Source organism: Strigops habroptila, chromosome 8, assembly GCF_004027225.2.
Source record: "Strigops habroptila isolate Jane chromosome 8, bStrHab1.2.pri, whole genome shotgun sequence".
Taxonomy (NCBI): domain Eukaryota; kingdom Metazoa; phylum Chordata; class Aves; order Psittaciformes; family Psittacidae; genus Strigops; species Strigops habroptila.
The window spans coordinates 15,410,995-15,431,344 of NC_044284.2; the positions used below are offsets into that span (position 1 = coordinate 15,410,995).

Below are 20,350 nucleotides of genomic sequence, written 5' to 3' on the forward strand. Positions count from 1 at the left end.
CAACACTTCCCAGGGCCAGAATCATCCCAAGAGTACAAACCTACATTTGTTCCTTAAAAACACCAAGCATGGCTCACACCTTTTCTTTACAAGGGCAGAAGGAATGCCTAGCTTGAGCAAAGTGACCCAATATAATAGTTGATATATAACGGCATCTGTCTCCAAGTGGATTTCAGTGTCTCCTCAGCTTGAAGACATACATCTCCCAGCTGTTTTGAGTTGCTAATAAAAATATCTGATTAAGCTAACTAAAATCCCTTTTCTGTCCAATTTTATATATTTAGACCAAGCCTCATACTATCAGACACGTAAAAACACAGCTAATTTTATATTGCAAAGAGTTTATATTACTTAGGAGCATAAAATTAAACCATTGTATAAATTCCATTACTACAGTCTCAGTTATGAGTTTGCTTTTTATTAGCTCTGCTCAACTATTTACCAGGTTGCTAGCTTGCCTGTCAGCTATTACCATCCTGAAATGCATTTCCATAGTAGAAAAAGCTCAAGTATGAAAACAAATGTTAAATTGATCAGTGAATGTGGAAAAGTTAATGAGCTTGTTAAAAAATACAATAGAAACACCATTAATTTTCCAGTTGATCTAGGATTCATAGGCTTCAGAAAAGGACTACGGTTAGCCTAACTACTTTACTTTTATAACAAACCATATATGGAGGCTCCATCCCACCTCAAGTTTTGGCAAGATGAAAAGATACCCAGGTAGAGAGAGGAAAAAATATTTTATTAGAAGAGACAGCCTATTTAACAGGAGAAGCAGCTAAGAGGAAAAAAAAATAAAAATGGCTCAACATAAATATTTGAAAGAAAAAAGATTCTGGATTTCTGTTTTTTAATTATTTTTTTAATTAGGCTTTTAGAGAGCTGTGACCTCAAAACACAGCATGGCAAAACTGGCAAGAATGTGACAGTGGGGTAACTCACTATTTTATTTATTTGCCGTATCAGCCAAAGCAAAGAGTGAGCTACCTTTGAACTCTTGCCACATATGTGCATCTGTTTTGCTTCATCTAACACGCCTTTCTGAGAAGCACATTGTAAATGCTGAATGCAGCAAGCTGTGAAAAAGGGTAAGCATCATACCCCAGTGACCCCAGCACTTTACAGGGCCTGGGATACAACACTGCAACTCACTAAAGAAACAGCAATCAGAGAACCTATGCTTAAAAACTCTGTGATAAAGAAGCAAGGAAAGATGCACTGTCTGTAACAATAGCAGAGCTACTCTGAGTCCTGGACTGGACTACCTGTTGGCTACTTTGAGAAATCTTTCTATCATAGCATGAAGCTCAGAGCTGGATTCTCAGCAGGGCAGATTATTATGTGATACACTCCAGGCTGCCATACTTCAGCTGATCCTGTATGTGCCATATCAGCTTTTAATCAGCTTACTTTCGACACAGAAATCCAACTGAATGGAAAATAGAAAGTTCACTCTTCAATATACAGTATGAATCCATGCACCTAATTAAGTATGTCGTATTTAAACCACATGTAGGAAATAATAACTTCTCATTTATCACTTAGCCCCTGATCTCCCCAAATCTAAACTTGATTCTAAAAGAACTATACCAGTGTTAAAACTGTGCGTGACTTACTTAATTCTAGGAAAGGAATGCTACAACTGAATGGTTTAGGTGGAGACCTAAACTGGGAAGGCAAATGACAGGCTGACAAAATGTAGTAATATTTATGTTTACCAGAACTGGGGCATTAGATGCTAAGTATGATAGTTAGTGTAGATTACAGTGGACCTTTAAAAACAAACCCAAAAACCATTATTCACTATTTCAAGTTGGTGACAGTGGATTCAAGCAATCAGTAGTACATCCTTCATCAGTCACACAAGAAATTAACTTTCTAGAGTGCCTCCTACTTTGTGACATTGCCTACAGATTTCAAGCACTGGAACAAGTTGAATTCCCCGTACATTTACAGGGCACGTGCCACCACTCCTGATGGGTGCAACAAACCCCCAGGTAATGGAAAGTGGAAACTGACCAATGGCTTACCATGTTTGCAGGTGGGATTTCTGAAGAGCTGTCACAAAGCAGGGTCACACATAAGTCACTAACTAGATATGCCCAACTGATGACCCACCACCAGTAACATGGGGGCTGCACAGAGGCCACCTACAGCCCCCGAAGATAAAACACCTCCCTTTTCAAATGTTGGCGCCTACATAAAAGCACTTCTGAGGACGTCCCGGGTGGTACAAGAGCAGGTTGCTGGCTGTGGGACGTAGCTTGTGGGGGAGACCCATGAACGCCGTCAGAGGAAGGGCTGGAGCCGAGCTCGGGGTGTGAGGTGGCTCCTCCAGCCGAGCGCCGTCCTGCATGCCCGAAATGCCCGCTGCACGGTGCAACCCCCGGCGCCCCTGCCCCGCCGCGGCCAGCGGGGGGACCCTCACTCCGCCGGCGGGGTCGGGCAGCAACGCGGCCGAGGCGTGGCAGGAGCCGGGGTGTCGCCGGGGTGTTCCCGGAGTGTCTCCGCGGCGGCCCCCGCTGTTGCTCGGCCCCACGCCCGCCCCGAGCAGCGAGGAGCCCCCTGCCCTGTGCGCTAGTGACGGGCTTCCATTGGGCGGCGGGCAGAGGTTCCCGCGCCGTCACTGGAGTATGCAAATGAACGCCCACCCTATTGGCTCCGCCGCCCGCGGCGGCGCCAAACAACATTTGCATGGCGGTGGACAGCTCTTTGTTGTCAACCGCGGCGGGCGGTGCGCGCGCGCTCGGGCGGTGGGCGGGCGCGCGCCGCCGAGGCCGCCGCCCGCCGGCACCTGCTTTCCCCTGAGGCGGGTCGCGCGGGGCTCTTCCCCTCCCCTCCCCTCGCCCCCCCCGCGCCCCGCTCCGCTCCCCTCCTCGCGCCGCGGCGCGAGGAGGAACTTTGAACGCGGGGGACCGTTAAGCGCGAGCTGGGACCGTTAAGCGCGAGCTGGTCCCGCCGCTCCCCTCAGCCGCCGGCCGCTCCCGCCCCGACTCCTCCTCCCCCCCCAACATCCCGCCCCGCTCTGGTGGGAGGCGGTGGGGGTGAGCGCCCCTCCTCCGGGCAGGATGGTGGACCTGGACAGCGAGGTGCCCCCGCTCCCCCCCCGGTACCGCTTTCGGGACTTGCTGCTGGGCGACCAAGGCTGGCAGAGCGACGACAGGTGAGTGAGCGCGCGGTCCGGTCGCGGTGATAAGCCCGAGGGGTGCCCGTCTCGGAGAGGCGGCCCGGCGGAGCGCGGTCCTGCCGCCGGCGGGTCAGCGCGCTGGGACGGCACGCACCGCCCGGCGGAGGCCAGCCCCGGTGGAAAACTTTCCCGGGAAAGGGATGCGAGGGCCGGCGGGGGGCTGCGCTGCCCCGCCCCGCCGCCGCCCACCGGGGCGCTGGGCATCCCGCAGCTTTCGGGGCACCACCGCCTCTGCGGAAGCACCTTTCTCTACCCTACGACAGCGGTAGAAGGAAGAGTAGGACAGGTACGGTACCGTCTCCCGATGCTAACATGCACTGAGGGGAAACCCCACGCAAAATACGCTTTTGCCGCTCATCGGAAAGCCAGCTGCCGGGGGCACTGGATGTTTTTATGATCCATTGTACATGCTTCTTTACATGCAGTTTCTTTTCATGTGAGGACCCTAGCCTGGGATGTAACCACCATTAATTTATTCCTTTATGAATTATTTCAAGGACTGTCAGTATCTTTAATTACAAACAGATAGGAAAAGGTATTTGTCTCAAGTCAAACCATGTCTCTGAAAGAGAAAACAAACAAACAAACAAAACCTTATGTCAAAATCAACAAACGAACCAGGAATGCGTGTTTAATTCAGAAATGCTAAATGAATAGTATTCATGAACATGGACAGCATCATGCCACTCTGTTTGACCATTCAGTTTGGTGTGTCAGTAGACTTGTATGATCCCGTCTTGCAAAATTATGTATGAGATCCACTTGGTAGTAATGATTTATTGTGGTCAAATAAGCAGATAAGCAAAATTGTCTGGTACTCTATGACGGTATATTGGATTGATTTTAATTCAGTGTATTATTTACATTGTCAGAACGAGTCTTCAGCTCAGCAGTCAGAAACTTTGTTTTTAAAGCTGGTCTACATAGTTTAGATTTTAGCACTTTCCTAAAGAAAGATGGGTTCTCGATGGTGCAATCACAAGATCATGCAGATATGTAACTAATTATTACCTTTGCTATACATTGAAGCAATTAAACAAGTGTGTATTCAGACAGTTATGAAATGGTGAATGAAAAGATGGTCACAAAAAATGTATGCTGTTGGTTGGAAATGACAGCATTGTAACTACATAATGGAGACTTAAGGAGTATATTTATCAAAGCATGTTTTTACAGTTCAAAAACCAAACCACAAGAATATTCTGTATTCATGCCTCCTGATTGTAGTATTCTTTGAGGTTTTAGAAAATGTAGATCTTAGCGTCTCATTTCTCCTGCAATAGGAAAAGAACGTCCAACCATTCTTATTTTATCAACTTAATCTAGCTAGGGTTTTAATGGTTAAAACAAACAAAATATTCTCTATATACCTCTTTGGACCACTCTGTGACTTACCATTTTTCCAGCTCTAGTTTAAACATCTGTCAAGTGCTTCCCTGATACCAGTTGTGTGACTTGAACTTTATGGAGTTACCTTCTATCGAAGAAGTGTGATCTGGTCTCAAATAGTAAATAGTGTATAAGCAACTGCACAAACCATAGCATCCATTTAGCTATGCAAATGTCTATTTCATGTCTGTCTGCACTTAACAAAATGAAAATAAATAATCCTTAAAAAAAAAAATACCTATAGCAGAATTCTAGCATAACAATATTACGGAGCAGTTATTGGTGGAAAATTGTAGCAAAGGACTGGTAGAAAATGGTTACTTTTAATTATTTAATATTCATACCAGCATTGCAAGAAGATCTCTGGCACACCTGAAACATAAAGTATGAACCTAGGACTGGAAATGGCCAGTGGAAATAGCTTTCGAGATCTTCAGGTATTGTTCCATGCTGGGGCTGCACTGTAGCAGGAAGGCTGTGTGGTACTTTCCCCACAATGCCATGAGGACTGTGCTTTACATGAGGCTGTGACAGCAGCACTCTCTCCTCCAGCTCTGCAAGTTACCATAGCAGTCTTGTTTGATACTAGCTTTCCAGTAACTGAACAAAGTCCATTCTTAAAAATCTTGAGTGTTGTCTTTTGTTTGTCCACCTTACAATAAGGTTCTGTCCAGATTCTTGTTGTCCCGTACTGGTGGATATCACTTTTAATACGGAAATCCTAATCTAATCCCATGTTGCTGCTATTTTGCTACTATCCTTTATAGAAAAAGCATACATATTCTGCATAGGAATACTGTCAAATGGAATATTTAGAATATTAGACATACGTTCAGGAAATATTTAATGAGAAAGACTGCAGACCTGTGGTGACCCTGAGGTCAGCTGCTTATTGGTTATTAATGATTAGTATTACACAAGTATATCTTATTTTTAATTATTTGCTTTTTTGTCTTTGTCGCTTTACGTAAGTGGTTCAAGTTTGGTTTTGGTGAAACGTATCTTTTGTACTCTATTTTAATTAGTGTGCAATATAAATATTGCCAAAAGTGTTGTTTGTAACCCCTTCAGCTGAATGGACACTAACTATGAATGGAATATCTGAACACTAAAATACAGTTAAGTAGCCTTATAGTATGGCTACACAATGGCAAGTGATAAAGATAGTTTATTTTAGGAGGTTATTGGCCCTTGGCTGAGATGTGATGAACTGGAAATAAGCAGACAGAGCCTTGGGCGACATGATCTAGTGTGAGGTGTCCCTGCCCATGGCAGGGGGGTTAGAACTAGGTGATCTTAAGGTCCTTTCCAACCTTAACCATTCTATGATTCTCAGAAAATTGTTTCCAGCAACTACTTAGTTCTATTTGCTTTCAACTCTGGCAGTCTGATCTATATCAGGGGTTTTCCACCTGTGTGATCTGTGAATTTCATGTCTGTTACCAGCTGAATGATTTGTCTTCTGTCTTAGTCCTCTTCCCTTTTTGATCTTCCCAGACTGTTCATCCTTGAGGTCTCTCTTTTCTCCTTCCATTCTGCCCTTTCTGGAAAGATGCTCACTTTTTGCTGGGTGGGAGGCATATGTTCCATCTCTGTGTTTCAGATAATTGTTGATTCTTCAAAGTGGAGAGGAGATGGAATTATTCCTCTCTTCTGCCACAAACTACCCAGGATTCTGTGTCACCAAATCACAGTTTTGATAGCATAGTTAGCCAGTAAGTAATGTGATAGTATTTAATAACAAATATGATTGATATGATCGAAATGATACAGTCCTCTTTTTTTTTTTTTTTTTCCCCCTGACATAAGCATGGTACCCAATTTTGAAACCTGACTGGTTATGTTTCTTTAGAAGGAGACTTTGGTCAGCTATTTCTTTTAAATGATCCTGTAAAATGTAGACATGCTAAAATGCTTACATCAATGTCATAGGACTAGGATTCAGGAATTTTGTTCTTAGATATGTACCTGTTTGGAGATGGACTTGTAATCTTCATTTTTTTTTTTCTTGAGGACTTCTGTCGTGGAGCTTCACTCAGGTGTCTTGTGGGGTTTTTTGTATGTCTAGCTCATGGTCCATTTTTTACCTTTACTTCTCCAATACAGTAACATCCATATCACTGTTTTTGCATTTCTTTCCCAGAAAAATAGTTCTACTTGCATACCTTAGATTCCTAACCACCCTTGCAGTTGGCTTCAGTAAGAGGTGGGTTCTGGGCTGTCATATTCCATAAACCGCCAAATTGGATTGCATATTATTTTTCATAAAAGAAGTTGCTGTGGGCAGAAGAACATGGTGAATCTTTGGCAAATGCATTTGTTCGGTAAATAAACTATTTTTAATAATTATCAGTCTTGAATTTGCTGAGTGCTTTTTCCTGAAAAAAACTGGATATTAAAACCAGTTTTGTATTTTGAAGGTCTAGATTTTCAAAGGACGTGGTTCCCTTGAAAACTGTGGAGGTGAAGCTTGATGCTTCCTGTACATACATTTTATACTGAATATATATCTAAAAAGCTTGCTTAGGACAACATGTAAAAGATCAGCCCACGAGCTAGAATGTGTGTACGTGTGCGTCAAGTGGGTGAGTTCTGTGGCAGGTAGGGTAGTGTACCAGGTTTCTTCTGGCTATGTAAATATCCCAGTCACTGGGCTGAGGTGAAGAGAGGATTGAGTCATCTTCTTTCTCACTAGATTTGTAAATATCATTGATATCCTTTTGTGACTCTCACATTTTACTTTCATTATTGAAAGTATCTGAAACTGAAATAATCTGTTTTGATTTGCTAGATAGTCTGAGATGTTTCTTGATGATCATAATGCAATTTGTCTTTCAGTACTGGGGAAGGGAGCAGAAATAAAGGGAGAACTTGGTTAACACAACAAGTTATTCACGTGTTAATACAGTGAGGTTCACTGAATCATGATTGTAACAGTAAATTATGTAATAAAACATTTCATAAATCTGTTGATCATCAATCCTTAGTCTTACCAGCTGTGTTGAAGAGCAACACAAAAGTAGAAAATATCCTACCTTGTGAAGACCTGATATGTTTAAAGCTGGTAAATTTGCTTCAGAGGAGCGGTGAAAAGAGGATATTTATTTTAGGTACCCATGTAAGCTTTGGAAAGATACAGTGAAGAGGTTATTCACAAAAAATATTTTCTTGTGTACATATATAGTTACCATGTACTTCAAAATAGCCAAACCACAAGACACTGGAGGTGTAAAGAAAAAATTCAGTTAAAAATAAAAAAGCATTTACATGCTGTTGGTGGCACTGCTTTTTTTGTAAGGTCAGTCATATAAATTCAGTGACTGAGTATGTTGCAGAGCACAATTTACCTCACATTTCTTAAACCGTTTATGTAAAGACATCTAGTCCATTCTTTAGAAGCTTATAATGATACAAAAGCTGTATTTGTTTTAGGAAATTCAAGCAAGCCAGGAAAGTTTCCCACCACTGAAGCATGACCTCTTATACTAGTGAACTCTTCAAATTTTCTTTTGCATGCTTTGACCATAGCCAGCTAGCCAAAACTATATTGAACAGTGCAGTGCTGTTGTGGTTTAACTCTAGATAAGGCAACTAAGGACCACACAGCTGCTCACTTACTCCCCCCCCACAATGGGATGGGGGAGAGAATCGGAAGAGTAAAAGTGAGAAAACTCGTGGGTTGAGATAAAGACAGTTTAATAGGTAAAGCAAAAGACATGCACGCAAGCAAAGAAAAAGAAGGAATTCATTCACTACTTCCCATTAGCAAGCAGGTGTTCAGCCATCTCCAGGAAAGCAGGGCTCCATCACATGTAATGGTTACTCTGGAAGACAAACACCGTAATGTCAAGCATTCCCTCCTTCCTTCTCCCCCAGCTTTATATGCTGAGTGTGACACCATATGATATGGAATATGCCTTTGGTCAGTTGTGGTTAATTGTCCCATATGTGTACCCTCCCAACTTCTTGTGCCCCTCTAGCCTATAAAATGTCTTTAGAATGTGCACAAATGTCCACAAATGTCTGTTGATTTCATTTAGTCCATGACTTTGGGCTCCATATGTTACGGTGGTCACTCAGGACAGGAGCGGTAATGTGTTGTATGGAGTTATTGGGCACCAGAGCCAGCTCAGATTGAGTCACTGCTGCACTTGCACTGCTGCTTATAAGGCTTGTTCTCCATTAGTTCACGTGGTGTGTGGCTAGTGTGAAGGTATTGCCATTACAGTCTCCACCATGGGCCCTTTGGACCAGATCACTGGGTTTAACATTCCAATAAACGCCTCCCCTTGCCCTTGTTCTGGGTTGGACTTACCCACACGCTGCAGTCGCTTAGAGGTCTACCTGCTCCAAGTGGAACTTTGTGAGCCACAGTCTCTCCAGGGCTATACCTGCTGCCACAGCCACAGTTGCTTTGGGGTGCACCTGTTCCAGCGTGGCCTTATGTATGGGCCACAATGCCTTCATAGATACACGTGCTTCAGTATGGCCTTACCCATGCCTGCAGTTCCTCCAGAGCTGTACTTGCACTGTCCTGGTCTTATCCATGGCCACATGCTTTGAGGTGGTCTCATGACCTCATGTACAGTGACTGATGCGTCAGGATGTACCTGCTGCAGCATGGACTTGTCTGCAGCCACAGATGCTTCGAGGTGTACCACCTCCATTGTGGAGAAGGTACAGGTGGCACAGACATGACCGTGGTCACAGACACTGCGAGATGTACCTGCTCTGGTGTGGACATATCCAGAGCACAGATGCTTTGGGGTATCCTGCTCTTTTGTGGACTCCTTTACAGGTCACAGTCCCTTTGCCTCGAGTTCACACTGGAGTGCTGCACAGAAGCAGCAGCGATGCCGTGGCCATCTGCCAGCCTAGTCGCATGGCCATTGCTGTTATCAAAATGTTCCCAGACACAGCAGAATAAGATGATAAGCAGTACAGCCAGCAGCAAAAGCAAAAAGCAGCCACTAATGAGCACTAGACTCTGATACACAGTAAGGGAAGCAAGCCCCATGGCAAGTACGGAAGCTGTCCGTTAATAGCTAAACAGCAACAGCACCTATAAATTTGATCTAGCACATTCCAATCAAATCTGCCATTATCTTGAACCCTTCGACAAAAACGACTTTTGTGGTGTAACCTCAGCTGGCAACTAAGGACCACACAGCCACTCACTCCCCCCTTCATGGGATGAGGAAGAGAATCAGAAAAATGAGAAAATTCATGGGTTGAGATAAAGACAGTTTAATAGGTAAAGCAAAAGCCATGCATGCAAGCAAAGCAAAACAAGACATTCATTCACCACTTCTTACAGCCAGGTAGATGTTCAGCCATCTCCAGGAAAGCAGGGCTGTTTGGTTACTCAGGTGTCATAGTTACTCTGGAAGACAAACACCATAACTCCAAATGTGCCCCTCCTCCTCCTCTTCTCCCAGCTTTATATGCTCAGCCTGATGCCATATGATATGGAATATCCATTTGGTCTGCTGGGGTCAGCTGTCCCAGGTGGGTCCCCTCCCAGCTTCTTGTGCACACCCAGCCTACTTGCTGTTGGTGTGATGTAGGAAGTAGAAAAGGCCTTGACTCTGTGTAAGCACTGCTCAGCAATAATGAAAGCTTCTGTGTATTATCAACAGTGTTTTCAGTACAAATCCAAAACATATCCCTTAACCAGCTGCTATGGAGAAAATTAACTCTATCCCCGCCAAAACCAGCACAAGTGCCCAGGAATGATTTGGCAGTTTGAGCATCCAAGGAGACACTCCGAGCAGGCAAATTGGAGGTAGTCACCCAATTAGGGTGACCGTCTTCTGAAACTTACATAGACTATTTTGTGCCATTTAATGTCACTGCCTGGGAATGGTCCTGGGCAAGTTAACTTAAGCATGTACCCAGAGAGGATCATTTTATCATGAAGGTAACCTCTACACTTTAACACTATATGCTGCTTCTCCTATTTGTTACTCTCTTTTTAGTCTCCTATGTTTTCTGTGGTCACACATTCAAATTATGCATATATATTTGTAAAGTATAGCTTATACTTGGTGCCTTCCATCCTGAAGTAAGCAGTATAGCCCTTATACATAGGCAGTAAGTGTATTTTGTCCCAGAGTCCTTAAAAAAGGAAGAAAAAACCCCCAAACAAAATCCAACCCCCTTCCCCCCAAAAAAAACCCAAGAAAAAAACCCCTTTCTTCCTACATTTTAGAGAAAGAAAAAGAGAAAGAAACGTATGGATGTTTTTAAAATATGCAGAGTGAGATTCATTGTATTGACTTAACAAAATGTATATAGTATTTTTTGTTTTCTGTACCTTTGCCCTTTAAGTCCCTTTGGGTTTAGGTAAGATTAAGCAGTATGTTCGGCTTTCTTTGGACCTTGTATACAAAGGTAAATTTTATCAATGCTGAATATTTCTAGCAAAATTAAGAGACCATCATGTACACATTCCAGCATTGAATTGCTGAACTACTACACTGTCATATGAACAAGTCATTTGACAATCAAAATATCTGTTTTATACTACTATTTCATTCTATTGCCTGTTGAAGCATTGTATACAGAGCTAATATGTTCTAGGAAAAAATCACTATTACTGTGACACTTCAAAACACATACAACAAACAGAATGGAAAGAACAAAAAATAAACAGAAACACAATATATTTTTCAACCCCCACCCTGAAAGCTTTGTATTTCATAGCTTTTCTATATGCTGTTACAATACATTATAAATAATTTCTGTGAACAAAAATTTACATTTTCCAGTTCTGTATTTTTTTTTCTTTTTGGTATATATGTAACAAGACCCATTAACTGGTACTGGGAATAGATTTCAAATCCTGCTCCTGTATTGAGATGAAAATTGCTATAGTATATACTTTCATGATGAAACTGTAGACCTAAATTTTACCTTTGTGCAAGAACTGTTCTTACATTGGATACTTAAAGAATCAAATTAAAACTGGCTTTCCCTTTTGATATGCTTACTGCATAAATGAACATTACCACCTATCTGGAAAGGAGAAAGATTCAGATAATACAGAACACCTCCACACATCACTTGGACAATTGTATACTGCTGACTGTCATGTTGACTAGTGACTTTCAAGGAACAGCTCCCTACTGTAAATCTCAGAAGGCACTTTAACAGTCATTTGTCACAGTGTGAATTAGCAAGTAAAGCCCTCCCTTTGCCTTTCCCTTTGGAAATCACCTGAGATTGTTAAACTAAAAGGGGATAAAAAGCCTACACATTTCTGAATCAAGTGATTTAAAATATCTGAGTCTAGATTCAACTTGAACAAAAATTCTCTTATGATTTTCTCAAAATTTGATTATGGCTTCTTCAAAATAATATTTCTCTTTCCTTCAAGAAATACTTCAGTCAGTTTGGCCGCCTTTCAGAAAATAACTTTTCCGAGTTCTTCCATTTAACAGAGGCTACAAAATAAAAGGGCTTAAGCAAATACTGACAAATTTATCTTGATCTATCCTTATACATAAATTTTCAAAATAAAATTATTTAGAAGCCTAAATTCTATTTTAAAAGCTTGATTGTGATTGAAACTGCTTAAGATTTTAACAGTCTTAATTCACTAAGAGAGCAAGTGTTTTCATATATGCAGTGAGACTTTGCACAGTAGTGCACAGCAGTAGTTGGAAAGTTTGAGTTTGCCCTAAACTGACAAAAATTGTTGCATGTACAGGCCAAGCCCTTTCTCATTGTGTAAACCCAACTAAATTAAAAAAGGATTAAAGAAAAACATTAACATTTGTAAAACCACTGCACTGGCCACACCATAGAGGTCTGAGTTTACACTGTAGTGGCTGGTGGGCTTAGGGGTACAGTCTCATATATGTCCGTACACACCTTCCTTCTAAATTTATTTTAGGATTGGGTCCCTAATATAGATAAAAGAGGGAATCAATTTATTTGTGTGGAAGTAATGCTTTGTAGAAGGCAGTTCTGTCAGGCTCATGCTAATATCCGTTTTAGCATCATTCCTGCAGCAACAGTGGGATGTTTCTATGTTCCACTTAAACTAGGACACACTGGAATTGAGAGAAGTACATGAAAAGATAAGCAGAACACTGCAGTGCTATTACAATTGTATCTGTCTGAGGAAGATGTTGGTGGTATGCCCCAGCAAAAGTTTTCTAGTGCAGAAAAGATTTAAGTGTCTCAGCTTAAAAACTCCCACAGATCAAGTAGCCTTCCTCCTCTGGGACAACATGATGCAGAGTTTGTAAATGTGCTTGGTACTTCAATCATTACTTAATTATACACTTATTACTCTAAGGCTCTTATTTTTCCATTTAGAATTTGATACGTACTACTTTACATCTGGCAGACACTGTAATACTCCGTGGGGAACTGAAGCAGTGCTTTCCCAAATGGTTTCTGTCTTAATTTTATGATTATTATTCTATCACAGCCAATGATTATGATTATTTATTTTTTGTAACAGTAAACTTCTGTGCTGCACTATGCATTACTGTCAGAAATGGTAACATTGATTCATATTGTCTCTTTTATCTGGTAACAAAGAAATAGATCATTTGGAGCACCAGAAACATCTGAAGCTTCAAAACACCTTTACTGTAAAACGAATCTGCCAACCATTTCAGCGCTGCACGTTCAGTTTCTAGACTTCAGTTAAAAGTGATCTTTTGTATTGAATTCTGATACATACAGTATGCCTAAGTACTTGTACTAAGCCACTAAATGCTTTGAAAGTAGATTCTTATATTTTTTCAAGAAAATGAGCAAGTCAGGTCCTTCCTGGAGGCCTGCACACCATCGTCCCATAATCTCTGTGTAATTGGAGAGAATGCCATTCAAAATGTTCTGCAGCATAGATTTGGTACAAAATGCCTTAAAACAGCTGTTAAAGATTTCAGCCTCCCCCGTGCAATCATCTGCTAATTATGTTAGCAGTCAACTTCCTGGTGGGAAGTAGCAGTAAAACAGAAACACTTATTAAGAGACAAAAGCCAGTGTTTATACTCACAGATAAAAACAGTGATATTATTATTTACTCAGAAGTATCTCTTGAGGGACAAATCCTGCCTCCACTTACAGAGATATCTGTTGGGAAGGGCTGTAGTTGTGTGGTGGAAAGCAGGTTGCCAAGTCTGACATTGTTGTGCTTGACTTGAGAGTATTGAGCTATGGTAGATGGGGAAAGAAGGCATTAGCTTAAGATCAGTGCAAGTTATCTACTGAGTTAGCAAAAAGAAAACTTTGCCTACCCTTCTGCCTGGGTCTTACAAGTCTCCTGCTAGCTTTAGCCATTAATAACTACATATCTAAGAGCTAGCACAAGGACCATATGCCTAGCAGGGGCAATTACATGATTTGAGCAACAGTCCTCGGTGTGGATTAGCTCTGCCAGGAAGGACTGGCCTTGCCTCCTTGATTCTGTACTGAGTCAAACCACTTCGTCTTTTTGCAAAGAAAAGAATTTGCCCTTTAGCTGTTTATGATGTTAAAGTTAATAGCATTTAGCGTACTTCAAATAGCTTTAAGTTAGAACTCCTTCAAAGTATAGTGATTGTTAAAATATTTAATAAGGAGTAAACACTATAAAATAGCCTCTTTTATTGTTCTAAATAGCCAAAAATGTTCTAGAGATTTTATGTTTTTTTCTCACTTTGTTTTCTCTTCCCCTTTTGACTAGGGAAAACTGCAACACAGATAAAAGCAGTGTTACCAAACCAAATCTGAAACAAATACAGATGGGAAAAACCAACAAGCTGAGCTGCAAATGGAAAAATGTGGTTATATTTATTCCTTATGTGACAGCACTTGTTAATACACAGTATTCCTTGACTCTGGAAGGGCTTCTAGTTTCCTGTCTTCAAACCAAATTAAAAAGAAGCTAAGGGCACTGTTCACTTACCACTATCACCCTGTAATTCTCGCCATCAAGCACAGTCAGCTGTAACAGAGATGGTCTAAAGGCTAAGCTCTATATATAGCCGAATGTACCCTTTAGAAAAGTGAGCAAGGTACTTTTTTCACTGTGTACAACAATCTAGTGTTTGATCACTTGTTCAGATGGGTTTAAGTGGTTAAACAATTAACTTTTTAAAAGGCATTTTTATAGATACTGTCCAGTTTTTAATTACTTCTTTGTTCTCTCAGTAGTCATTCAAAAAAGATAATACAAACACAAAAAGTGGAACAAAATATTCTGTAACATGCAGATGTTGATTTGTCAACCAGGTTTTATACAGACTATAAAAATCTAAGTAGATTTTCACTCACCTGAGTATTACGAAAGTGAAGCTTGTCTCATAAGAGTAGTTCCAGACATCATGTATCTCACTGACACTGCGGAATTAAATTAAAAACTGTATTCAAAGTGACCTACATGATGATTTATTTTTGTTCTGAGACTGACCATAGATTGCATGAAAATTAAAATTTAGCTAAAATGATACAAACAACATCCAAAATGCACTGAATTAATTTTAAAGGCTTGATTAGTTTTTGCTTCCCATTTTTCCTCTTATTTGGCAGTTCACAGATTACGGTCTGCATCCAGGAAAAAACCAACAAACTAAGTTAAATTTGTGCTGATACTATGAATCCACTTAATGCAATTAATTGTGGCAGTTACTGTTTGTCACTAGCTCAACTGGTCAACAGAATGTTGGGATTTTAGTGTGATGTTGGCAGAGTATTGCATGTGGTGGGAGGAGCAAGGCTGGCTACTAGAAATGTTTTAGAGCATAAAGGAAATATCTCTGAGGGGAAGAGGGAACTTTCATGGAACAGACAGTCTTCTGACATACACCATGGGCTAGTAAGAGACTGTTCTGGAGGACCTTAGGTTTTGCTCTTAATTTCAGACAAAAAAGAGCTGCTAGAAGACCACCATTATCAAAATTATGAGGTGAAAGTATTCTTCTAAGGCAGAGGTGACTGGGGATGTAGAGTTGTCTAGCAACCTGCTGCTACTTTATTTCAGGCTAAGGTGAACTGAACATTTAGAAATTCCTTTCCTTTCTAACATGACAGTGCCACTTCACAGTGAATAGAAATGGTTTGTGATAGAAATAGTCATATGGCGAGAAGGAAGCGCTCAAGTTCTACTGTGCCTTCTTGTATTGCCCTAGACATTTGGTGATTGGTTGTAAGACCTCCTAATAGCAATACAGCCAGTCCAGTCCACCTCACAAACACAGACCTGTCCTCATTCTACCCATATATTCCACCTAAGTCTGATCAGTGTTAAGTCTAGATGATGACTTCAAGATGACATAACAATACCTGTCGTAACCCACCTCACCAATTAAGTTAGCTAAGGACATCTTAAATAGACTATCACCAAAGCCAGCAAATTCTGAAATTTCTGCATTCATTTACGAAGTCACATTTAAGGAAAAAAAAATAGTGTTTGGATTGAACAGGCCAGTTTTATGAAGGCATCTGCTAAATGATTTTCTGAACACACTGAATAAAGACGACAGAATTAAAATTTTAAAGTATTGTAAAAATGGGTATTATTTTTCTTAATTTAATGAAAAGACAATTAAAACCATGCCTTATGATTAATCAGGAAGTCTAATAGCTCACTCTGAGTAAGGAGACCGAGATTTACATGAAGTCTGTAATTATATGTACCCTGTTAGCTGTGGAGAGAACAGTATCAGATAGGTGACATTTTAGAGATAATAATGACTTTTAAAACACTCGTTCTATCATATATTCTGAGTTCTTAAATCATTGCCACTCCTTAATGAGATATATACAATTTGTATTAAAATATTGTAATTTTTTAAAATGTAAACCAATAACCATATCCTATGGTTGTCCTGTGCAGCAAGCTGTGTTTGAAAGAAAGAAAGCAATTCAAGACTACTGTTAGATGTATTACAGTGTATACATATGTTAAGCTGAAAGTATTACTTCGGAAACCCTATGTATTTTATCTTCCACCTATATGACAACATTTAAGCCAAATACTTCAAATACTAAAGAATGAAGACAGATATGTATCAATGCACAATTCTTTCAGAAAGTGTCATCAGAAGGAAATGCCATAAGCACTCCTCCTTTTGATTTGGTAAATGGAGTATCTTGACAACCTTTTCTTCCTCTGTGGGACACCTGAGAGGAGACACCTACCATTGGTATTGGACTTTTGTTTTATGCCTTTTTCTGAGTCTTTGCCTGAATACTCTTTCTCTTCGTATTTATCTGTTAAATATTTGCCTTTGCCTGCCTGTTAAACACGTGATCATGGAAGATTCAAAGCATATACAGCTCCCATAAATTCAGGGAAGTTGTGATAATCCCAGATTCAGCTCTGTATTTACTCTCAGAGTTGTTGGCATTTTAATGGCAGCTTTTGGGGTATTGTGTAATTGTTTCAAGATTGCAAGTCTAGACTGATTGAATATGTAACTTTAAAAAAAAACAACCCAAAACAAACAAACAAAAAAAGATACTCCTTTTTGTAAAGTTACCCTACTCCTGGGCATGTGTAAAAAGCATGTGCAGTTTCACCTTCCTTTTTAAATTTTTAACAATTCAGCTCTATATGGGCTCTCAGATAAGTTCTTTCTAGGATTGTTAAAGTATCTGTGGGAAGTTCCTGACAAATTCAATTTGACTTTTTACTACTTTTTTTCCTTTCAGATAAGGTATGGTTCCCATAATTTCTTACCCTGTGATAAAAAAATATTGCTAATCTAAGTGAAGCTGTAGACAAGTAGGGAATCGAGCAGAGTACAGAATGAATGTACATAAAATGAATGAAACATTTAAACTAATTTTATTTCTTGCTTTGGATGTCATGTTCTGGCATCCTACATTCAGTGTATTTTGTGACAATGAACAGTACATATTTTTGGAATAGAGTCCAAAAGATAATGGTATAATATTTTTAGTTACTAAAAATTCTAAAAATAGTAAACTCAGTATCATTGCCTTTAAGAGTACTATTATTAACTAGTGGTATTTCTCCTTTGGGAATTCTGGTGGCTATGACCAGAGTCAGGAAAGGGCTATAAAAACTAGACTTCGCTGTGTATTGTTGCGTGTGTGTTTTTCTGTTTTCTTCATAAATGGAGTTCATATGAAGGTAAAGAATGATCAGAATTAGCTAAGTATTTATTTTAGATGAAATGGACTATGTATGTATTGACCACATAACTTGGTCAGTAAATAATGACTTTCAGAAACTCTGAAGAGGCTGTTTTAGTCCTTCCCTCAAAAAAACCCTGATGAAATGCTACATTCTTACATTGAATGGGGATTAGATGAGAAGTAGCACAAGGCTTTATTTTAATTGGAAGTCTAATCTCTTCAGAGCTGAAAAATCTTTTTCAAGTCCTTTTCTGCTTCACAGATCAAGTAAAGATTCACACTCCAAGAAGTTCTGTATCAATTTTCACTTTAGATCATAGGACAAAAAAGAGATTTCAGCTTTATTCCCTATTGCAAAACCTAATGTAGATAACTTGTAAAAGGCATTGTTCCCTAGAAATTGTGCACAAATGGAAAAAACCCCCAAACACCAATACTATTCCTTACTTGCCATGTGCCACTCTTCTCCTAATCTCCTTCACCTCCAGCAGATTTAGAGTTGAGACTATGTATTGTGGAAGCAAAACACCAATTTATCCATCAGATTTACCATGCTACCTTAAGCGGATTTGTACAAATTCTGATCTGTGCAGCAAGACTGTAAAATACTACATCAATCTTGTATGATACTGTTTTGGCCAGAGTTTCATTCCCTGTGTACCATTAAGTATTCAGCAAAATACTGTAAAAACACTAAATCTGCTTGAAGAAAGTTAGCCACAAAGTGTTGTGAGAGTTATGAAGAAATGCGACACACACATAACCCATAGCTGCTTTTTAAGTAACTTGCAGAGATTTTTATCTTTTTGCACTAAGTATCACCTTCTACTACAAGAAGACCTGTTTATTTCAATGGGAGTATTTGTGTCTTAGTCTGAGTAGAGAGGTTATTTTCCATTCAGGAGATAGCGTATCAGGCAACACAGTATTGAGCTTAGGAACAGCTTTAGTCATTGCACCTTGACCTGACGTAACTGCACGTATTTTTGAATACATGGAAAACTCAAAGCTAGCTTCAGTTCCCCTTATCGCTAGAATAAATGTGGGCATAATAGGTAAAAACCATATACAACTAATCTAAATGAATGTCCTGTGAATTTGTATGATTTTTTTCATTATAAAATGTAAAATAATAGTTTATTATTCTATTTTAAGTCTCAGATTGATAACTACGTTTTCACACCCTACAAAGTTGGGATGTATGTACAGCTAATAATTACTGGCCCCTTTCTGCGCTACTCTATACTCTATTGAGGTTCATGGAGCATTATGCCAGCGAACCCCTCTCTTTTATGGTATATTGTATATTTTAAATGGCAGTGCTACTAACGTGTACCATTAGGTCCTAAATAGAATAGTTCAGTTGACATTTTAGTGACCAGTGTCTGACAATCTGAAAATATTCTAGAACATTGAGAAGTTCACAGAGAAGTCTTGTGTATCTGTCAAAATATTGAAAATAATATATTAATTTATTGTTATTCAGTATTTTAAGACTGGAGATGCTTTGGACACTTTTGAAAATATAACTACTCTACAAATCCAAATTTAAACAAGCAGATATGAAAATGATAACTGGATATTGTTGTACTTACAAACCTTAGTAAGAGGTCCCATTTCAAGTGCTCTGGCGCCTTGTCTACAAGAATGTAAACTGGCTAATATGGAGTATCAGAAGCCTGGGAATCTTAGTTATATTATGAAGCAAAGAATGTCCGGCATTTCTTTTAACTTTTTTTATTTTAATAAATAAACATGCTGAAGATTGCAGTGTCAAATAACGAACTGAAACTTTTTAACTTGCACATCAGCTGTGTATTATTTTACCAAAGCAATACAGATAAAAAAAGGTAATCATTAGCAATTTTATTCTGCAGCTACATTATCTGAACATATAATACATGTACCTAGGAATACAGAGTGTTCTGACAGCCTGTTCCAGCTGTTTTCCTTTCCCTTTGCCAAAGTAGCTTATCCTGTATCTCAAGTATACGTCTGTCCTGTTTGACCACAAAGCTGTGTACCAGTTCTGTGTACAGAAGTCAGTCTGATTATAAATGCCAATGAACACGATTTTACATAAATGAGCAATATATTCACACCATTGGATAAGAGTTGAAGTATGTAGGTTTATTGTTCCTTTGTGTTGCAACTGAATATATGTGTACAAGTTTCAAAATATTCATTGCTGTTAGTTATTTTAGTATCCTTACTGTCTGGGTTCAAGGCCAATAAAGATAAATTTTGTCTTGCTTACCCTGCTTCTGATTTATAGGTACAACCAGCCTCTTTGCTATGTCTATAAGAAGTTATGTGGCTTATTCTATTAGGATTCTCTCTCTTCTATCTAAAGGAACATTGTAGGTTCATTATGAAAAGGGGTTTTGTACTATTGTATTTTTCAAGTTAAGTTACCTTCCTGTTCAGTCAGTTCTTATTCTCTTTGGATTTCAAGCTAATCTATTATATTAAAAACATTAAAAAAAAGAAAACAGAGAAAAGGGAAGAGAGGGGAAGAGGAGAGGGGAAGAGGAGAGGGGAAGAGGAGAGGGGAAGAGGAGAGGGGAAGAGGAGAGGGGAAGAGGAGAGGGGAAGAGGAGAGGGGAAGAGGAGAGGGGAAGAGGAGAGGGGAAGAGGAGAGGGGAAAAAGGGGGAAAAAAGGGAAAA

The 20,350-nt window shown here is 39.8% G+C and overlaps 1 protein-coding gene across 12 annotated transcripts in view; it reads left to right on the forward strand.

Moving 5' to 3' along the window:
- Window positions 1–2,745: 2,745 nt before the first annotated feature.
- KCNT2 (potassium sodium-activated channel subfamily T member 2) overlaps window positions 2,746–20,350 on the forward strand; it is a 141,549-nt gene continuing 123,944 nt past the window's right edge. For all 12 annotated transcript variants that reach the window (XR_003992526.1, XR_003992527.1, XM_030493971.1 and 9 more), the window contains exon 1: window positions 2,746–3,166. Coding sequence is in view for 10 of the 12 variants with exons in the window: in XM_030493971.1 (XP_030349831.1) it covers window positions 3,072–3,166 (95 nt within the window). In the remaining 2 variants the exon portion in view is untranslated. The remainder of the gene's footprint in view (window positions 3,167–20,350) is intronic.